Below are 7,969 nucleotides of genomic sequence, written 5' to 3' on the forward strand. Positions count from 1 at the left end.
AAAATCTGAAATGCTGTTTTCTGTTATTTTCTCTGTTCTGTGTGTTCAGAACAATTTGTTCCTTTTCAAGATCAACAGCAGCACAGTTGTGTACTGTGTGTACTATGGGGATATGTCTGCCTGTCTGCCTGTCTTTCTGTCTGCCTTTCTGCCTGCCTGAGGTAGAGAATTGAAGATGTTGTACTGACTGACTGAAAGCCACCAGAGACTGACAACAGAACAGTGGCATTTATGGTACAAGGTCTATCCTTTACTCAAACCTTTGTCTGTCTCCCTAAGTCTATTTCTCTCCTCCTCTACTGTATGTGTCTCCCTAAGCCCTGTTCCCTCCACATTCTCTCTCATTCTAATTGTCTCTCTCTCTCTCTCTCTCTCTCTCTCTCTCTCTCTCTCTCTCCTTCTTTTCTTTGTCTTTCTTAAAAATACGATGACACATGGTAGATGTTAGATTAATATAATGTTAACTTGGAAAATGATGTAGTCTTCCATCTCTTTTCTTTTTTTGGTTGATAGAAAGATAGAACAGCGTTGAGGACTCTGCTGGACACTTTCCCAAATGTCAGTGCATCTTAGCCGTTGTCAAGCACTCCCAGACCCACAAATGTCAGCCTCTCCTCAGCACCAGAGCTATTGTGAACCACTCACACAGCTGGAAATGTCAATGATTCCCCTGACATAGATAGAAGACATTGAGAGAGAGAGATTAAGATCTTTGGGAGCGAATAAGTAGCTTCCAACCCAGTATCTACAGATCTATTCTACAGTGTAGTACTGGTCACATCATTCCTTCCTGGACAACTCCACCACAGTATACAAGCCCCTACAAGCCTGTGACCCATGTCATACGACATACAGTATGTACATGTATGTGTCCTTGTGACAGAAGTCACATAGATGTGTATAATTAATTGAAATTGGAATTTACTTCCTGAATTGACTAAATTGAAATGGCATTCACCCCAACCCGGTTCGGCCAAGTAAAGAACAAGAGTCACAAGTACACTACAAGAAACCTGTACAGATGTGGCACCCTGTAAATTGGGAGATTGGTGCCAAAGCTCAGACTATGACTCAAATTCAATTAATTCCACATTCAGAACAGCACATTTCAGCTTCGCTCAGAATGTTTACCCTGCATTTCAAAGACAGGTGTGGTTTCTGGACAATAACCAGAAACCTCTAAAGGAATACCTTGCAGGGTGCCTCGGTTCTAACACAGTTGACATTTTTGATAAACCTGGAGTCTAAAGACTCAATACCAACTGTGACTCATACCCCATAGTCACACACAGGAACACATCTGAATAGTACAGAGCTGTACACACATAGACACACACACACACACACGTCACACACACACACCACAGCTTCAACACCAGCCAAAGTCCCAGAGAGGACAATCATACAGTAGAGGACAACCTAAAAATGACACAAACATACACACACACAACCTCTCTCTCTTAGTTTCACACACATCTAAATGTTCTATTCTACAGCAACAGTTAATTCCCCATCTGAGTATTAGGGGTTACTACTCTCTGGATACAGTTTGTTAATAGAGCACAGAGTCAATCTTATTATTTCTCACTTTTAACATTCTCTCTCTCTCTCTCTTTCTCTTTCTCTTTCTTTCTCTCTCTCTCTCTCTCTCTCTCTCTTTCTCTCTCTCCCTCCCTCCCTCCCTCCCTCCCTCCCTCCCTCCCTCCCTCCCTCCCTCCCTCCCTCCCTCCCTCCCTCCCTCCCTCCTCCCTCCCTCCCTCCCTCCCTCCCTTCTTCTCACAGGGCTCCCGAGTGGTGCAGCGGTCTAAGGCACTGCATCTCAGTGCTTGAGACATCACAACAGGTTAGATTCCAGTCTGTATCACTACCGGCCGTGATTGAGAGTCCCATAGGGTGGCGCACAACTGGCCCAGGCTTGTCCGGTGTATGCCGTCATTGTAAATAAAATACAATTCTTAGCTGACTTGCCTAGTTAAATAAAGGTTAACAATCCCTTCAGTTTAACTCACCCACATTGGGCAAATTCTCCAAGCAGCGCTCAACGGACTGCTCCTCTCCTCTTTTATTTTTAATGAGGAGCTTTTCTCTTGAACTTGGTTGTGCCGTATTGATGTTCCAGTGCTCAGACGAGTGCATGCGTGATATTATCTCCGGCAGGCGCGCGGAGGAAGGGGTTGGTTGGCGGTTTCCCCACTGAATGCGATTGTCTCTCATTTCTCTAACGCGATGCCCCCTGACCCCTGCATTGTGCGCTAATCCTGGTCCGTTTAAGAGATCAGCCCATGCTCTGATGAGATACGAGCGTCTCACCAGCCCAGCCCATTTACGGTTACAGAGAAGGGTTAGGCCAATGATAGGCCTCTTTTATTTCTCTCTCTCTATCTCTCTGTATTTCTTTCTTTCTCATTCTCTCTCTGTCCTCCTCTTTCTCTTTCTAGCTCTTTCTAGCTATTTCTCACTCTCTCTCCCTCTTCTTTCACCCCTCCCACTCTCTCCTCCCACATCTTTCTTGTGATAAAGATTAATTAAGGCATGCATTTCCTACGGTCTCCTCTCAGCAGCCTCAGCAGCCGGTCTGTCCATAAAGTCTATGGGCCGTAATGGGATCAATAGGAGATCTTTAATGCTGAGGAAAGGGTTGTTAAGGTCAGATGACTTTTAGATTGTACAATGCCCCCTCTCTACACTCTCTCTCCTCCACCCCGAGTCACACACACTGAACTGGACCTGGGCCAAAAACACCAGCAAACAACTTAGCCATCAAAGTAATGCTCGAAAACAACAACAACAACAAGTCCTTCTAGACACAGAGATAGGGAGAAGACTCTGCTCTGAGTTATGCTGAAGTAAGTTCATAATGCTTAGTGTGTGAACCATTTCTCTTTTCTAATGGAGGAGAGGAGAACAGGCCTATTCATAACCAGGGCGGAGGAAACAGCCTCTCTTTGCCAATGAAGAGGCAGAAGTCTCCTCCTTCCTCTCCTCCTCCTCTTCTCCTTCCTCTTATTCATTCCTATCCTCCTCCTCTCCTCCTCCCTCTCCTCCTTCCTCTCCTCCTCCTTCTCCTCCTCCTTCCTCTCCTCCATTCTCTCCTCCTCCCTTCCTCTCCTTCTCCCTCTCCTCCTCCTCTCCTCCTTCCTCTCCTTCTTCCTCTCCTCCTCCTCTCCTTCTTCTGCTCCTCCTTCCTCTCCTCCTCCCTCTCCTCCTTCTTCTCTTCCTTCCTCTCCTCCTCCCTCTCCTCCTTCCTCTCCTCATCCCATCCTCTCCTTCTCCCTCTCCTCGTTCCTCTCCTCCTCCTCTTCTCTATCCTCTAGGGAATTATTCTCAGCACATTTGTCATCTTGTTCAGAATTCATTTTCAGGTGAATTGCGGCCAGGACCCTACTCATTAATTTGAATATTTTGAAAGGTGAAGGGGAAAATTAACATGTGGAGTCTTTTTTTGTAAAGATATGAGGTATGACTTTGGTAACGAATCTAGAATGAGCATTTTCCACTTCCTTTATGAAATTGTAGACGGTGTGTTTGAACGGAAAGAGCTGCAGAACACGTATTATAGATAATGAGAAAACAAAAGGGGAGCAAATCAAATTGACAGAAATTCTATTTTCTGGAAGGAGAAAACAGAAGCGTCAAGTGTGTGCTGAATTCTAATGTCAAGCTGAGATTGCTGAGATAGTGGAGAGAGCTCAGTGCAGTCAGCATATTGGTAACACAGGAAAATGGGAAGCTTGACTTTTTAAAACAAATCTCCCAACAGAAGTATAATTTGTCCCCGGCTGTTCTCAGGGACACACTGCTAGTGAACCTGGCCAAAGTGTGTGTCTGTGTGTGTGTGTGTGTGTGTGTGTGTGTGTGTGTGTGTGTGTGTGTGTGTGTGTGTGTGTGTGTGTGTGTGTGTGTGTGTTGTGTGTGTGTGTGTGTGTGTTTGCATGTGTGATAGTGTGTGTATGATTCAACAATAATAACACCATCATGTCTCCATGCAGGCAGCAGCATTCTCATTGGGCCGAGGAGGAACTATCTGTTTTTTTGAGACTTTGTGTCCCTATTGGCTTCCTGGGCCGGGCTGAGCAAGCGAATCGTCCATGTCGGTGCTTTTTGACTAATGATCTCAGCTCAGCCACAAGGTCACAGCCAGGTGGGCTCCATGACAACGGCGGAGCCTTTATCAAGTAGAACAGAGAGGTGGGCAGGGCCGAGCTTGTCTCCTGGAAGCAAGAATCCAGAAGGTTCGAAGGATTGCCTCCCAAATGACTCCCTATTCCCTTTATAGTGCACTTCTATGACTATAGCCCACTCTATAGTGAATAGGGCCTCTAGTGAAAAGTAGTACACTATATATGGTATAGTGTGCATATTTGGGAGGCAGCCTATGAATCTTTGAGACGAAACAAAGGGTGATGGATGTGGTGGAACGAACAGGATAGCTGTCTCCATAATGAGCATGTCCCATGTGATTCTCTGACCGGGACAGACTAGTAGTGACACGTTTAACCCCTTACCTACACACACACACACACACACACACACACACACACACACACACACACACACACTGCAGCTGAGTACACCAGATGTGCCACATGTATAGAAACTGATAGCTGCCTAACTGAGATGAATCCCCAATGGTATTTTCTATGTGTTTTAGACATCTGATGTTGTGTTTGTTTGGGCCTACTGGGCATGTGTGATCTTGCTCCTGCTCCCTCAATCACCCCAGCACCATTTGTCAGATGCTATTTTCTCTGTAATTCAATGTATTGTGTATATTAATGCTGTTAAGGTGACACTGCCGTTGTGGTTTCAGGCTATGCTACGGTGAATAGGTACAGTGGGATTCTGGGTAATAGAATAATTTGAAGGTGATGTGTCTCAGATCTCTGGCCGATCTCTGCTCTCTTCCCTCCCTCCCTCCCTCCCTCCCTCCCTCCCTCCCTCCCTCCCCCTCCTCCCTCCCTCCCTCCCTCCCTCCCTCCCTCCCTCCCTCCCTCCCTCCCTCCCTCCCTCCCTCCCTCCCTCTCTCCCTCTCCTTCCTCCCCTCCCCTCCAGGGTCTAGTGAACATGTCTGCAGGTATGATGAACCATGAGATCCATTAAGGACCAGCTAATAGATTAAAAGACATTTCAAATTGTATCAAGGCTGTGTGAGAGAAGAGGAAGGTAGAGTACAACTCTCCCCTTGGACACAGGTAAGGAATATGTTATGACAAGCTAAACACATCTCACTCTTCCTCTGATTAATTAGAAGTCATCTCTAGTCATACTACTACTGTACAGTCTGAAACGTCTCTTCTTCCTCTTCTTTCCATCTTCCTCCCTCTTTCATCCCGCCCTCAGAACTCACTGCACTTGTGTCGTGAGTGCATGTACGCGTGTGAGTGTGTGTGTGTGAAATGTTTAGCTAGCTAATGGTTTCATTTGCAGAGAGGGATATTGATGACTTGAGGGGGTCCATCCCAGCAGATTCCTACATTACTTCATCTCTCATAGTGCTGTATCATCATCACTGTATCCTTACAGCCTCCAGGAACATGGATCCACTGCTTGTACCAACACAACACTACTTGGAACCGTTCAGCACCATGGGGAACAGAGATATTGTCTGGGACTACTAGATCATTTACAACCAGCCATCTCCTTAAGGACTTAGAGTCTATGTCTGTGTCACAAATGGCACCCTATTCCGTTTATAGTGCACTACGTTTTAGTACACTACATGACCAAATGTATGTGGACACCTGCTCGTCAAACCTCTCATTCCAAAATCATGGGCATTAATATGGAGTTGGTCCGCCCTTTACTGCTATAACTGCCTCCATTCTTCTGGTAAGGCCTCCCACTAGATGTTGAAACATTGCTGCGGGGACTAATTACTAGTCTGCAGCTAGAAATGATGTCAACCTGACATGCGAAGCCCGACAACCGCCGAAACACCTATTCTTTAAGTGTCACGTTCGTTGTAAGGAGGAGACCAAGGTGCAGCGTTGTATGCGTGCATTCCTCTTTATTTAAGAATGAACACTGAACAAAACAAACTGTGACGCTAATGAGTAGTGCAGACAGGCAACTAAACATAGAACAAGACCCCACAAACACAAAAGGGAAAATGGCCACCTAAATATAATCCCCAATCAGAGACAATGATAAACAGCTGCCTCTGATTGGGAACCACATCAGGCCACCATAGACATATAAATACCTAGACCTACAAAACCCCTAGACAATACAAAAACTGGCATACCCACCCTCGTCACACCCTGACCTAACCAAAATATAAAGAAGACAGAGATATTAAAGGTCAGAGCGTGACAATAAGGACATTTCTGAATGGTACTCTGAAGTATGCATTCTAACCACGAAAGACTCCAGGGAAGCAGAGAGACGCTTGGATGAACTTTCCAACAGAAAGACGGACGATTCCAACAGAGATCACGACACGCTGAGCGTAAATATATATATTGATTGAAATGATTCCCGAATGAGTGAGCGTTCATGTGCAAAGGATTAGCATTTCAATTAATATAGTTATCAACTGTGTAGTGATTCCTTTTGTCTTTCCCGCCCTTCTCAGTCCACACCCACTTTCCTTTGTCCACCAAGCCGTCATATCGGCTTAGCCCACTAGGGAACCTCCCCTATCATTTCCTTGGAACCATATCTACTGTTTGTTTGTTTATTCATTTCTGTGATTATTTAGTTAGTTAGTAAATAAATGATTAAGACAATTGTATGGATGATTCATAGTAAAGGCTGGGTTCGTGCAGATAACCAACAATTTACGACGTTTGGAATGAGTCTAACGTGAGGTAAAGAATAATGAATTAATTAGAAGACTAATTGATCAGATATCTAAATATCTAAATAATAATATTTAAATAATAATCTGAAGATTTTCCTTGGTGCCCCGACTTCCTAGTTAATTACATTTACATGATTTTGTTAATCACGTCATAATAATTACAGAGAATTGATTTGATAAAATAACAGTCTTCACTTTAATGATGCCAAAGACACGACAATAGTTTGTTGGTGGTGTGGACACCAAGGAACTTGAAACTCTCGACCCGCTCCACTACAGCCCCGTTAATGTGAATGGGGGCCTGTTCAGCCCTCCTTCTCTTGTAGTCCACGATCATCTCCTTCATCTTGCTCACATTGAGAGAGAGGTTGTTGTCCTGTAATATTTTCAAAACTGTTATGGTTCCACAAATTCTGGTTATTTCCAGAAATACACATTGGGTCACATGTTACCTGTCCTACAGAGCTTTGTACAGATAGAGACAGTTCTGTTGATCCCCCATGCATCATTAAACTAGAATTAGATTAAAACGTAAAACACACAATGAAAGCCGAATTCAATAGCCTGGGAGGTCTGCTAGTAGGAAAATATGAAATAATAGCAACTCTACACAGAATAACTAAAAGGCCTGTGAAAATAAGTGGTGTCAGAAAAGTCTCTATAAATATTAGTGAAGGCTTTTTAAAAGCGGGTAATCACTTTCTCTTTGATGCATAATGCAGCTTATTTATTCAAGCAGTCCTATGCGTTAGGAGAAAATTGCTCTGTTTGAGAGGGCTTTATATCTCTGGCTGCAGTTAGCTCAGAGACAAAGACGGTGTACTGGGGATAGGTGATGGGAGCTCTGCTACTGTGCTGTGCTTAGGGAGGTGTCTGTCTGTGTTAATGTGTGTGTATGTGTGTGTATGTGTGTGCGTGTGCATGTGTGTGTGTGGCTTTGTTAATGCGTGGGGGCTGCGCTGTTAATGGTGTCAGGGTGTTGGAGGGTACGGGAGGAAAGATGCATTTAACAGTCACATTACAGGGGCTAATTCACCAGCTCACAGCAGTACTGCTGCCTCTTATTAAACTGAACACTCTGGAGGACTGAGATCAACATCAGAGCACAGAAAACACACACACTCACACACAGACGCTTACACACACGCACACACACCAAACGCACAC

At 44.7% G+C, this 7,969-nt stretch overlaps 1 protein-coding gene across 3 annotated transcripts in view; it reads right to left on the minus strand.

The window, feature by feature from the left end:
- LOC112245008 (glutamate receptor ionotropic, kainate 2) overlaps positions 1-7,969 on the minus strand; it is a 230,188-nt gene that overhangs the window by 162,912 nt on the left and 59,307 nt on the right. Inside the window, exon 1 of one of the 3 annotated variants that reach the window (XM_042309807.1) lies at positions 2,010-2,408. The exons of 1 other annotated variant lie outside the window; for it this stretch is intronic. In XM_042309807.1, coding sequence (XP_042165741.1) covers positions 2,010-2,214 — 205 coding nt within the window. In that variant the 5' untranslated portion in view covers positions 2,215-2,408. Of the gene's footprint in view, positions 1-2,009; positions 2,410-7,969 lie in introns of those variants that run through there. One more of the 3 variants, XM_042309811.1, reaches the window with a different exon arrangement.

Source organism: Oncorhynchus tshawytscha, linkage group LG03, assembly GCF_018296145.1.
Source record: "Oncorhynchus tshawytscha isolate Ot180627B linkage group LG03, Otsh_v2.0, whole genome shotgun sequence".
In the NCBI taxonomy this organism is placed as follows: domain Eukaryota; kingdom Metazoa; phylum Chordata; class Actinopteri; order Salmoniformes; family Salmonidae; genus Oncorhynchus; species Oncorhynchus tshawytscha.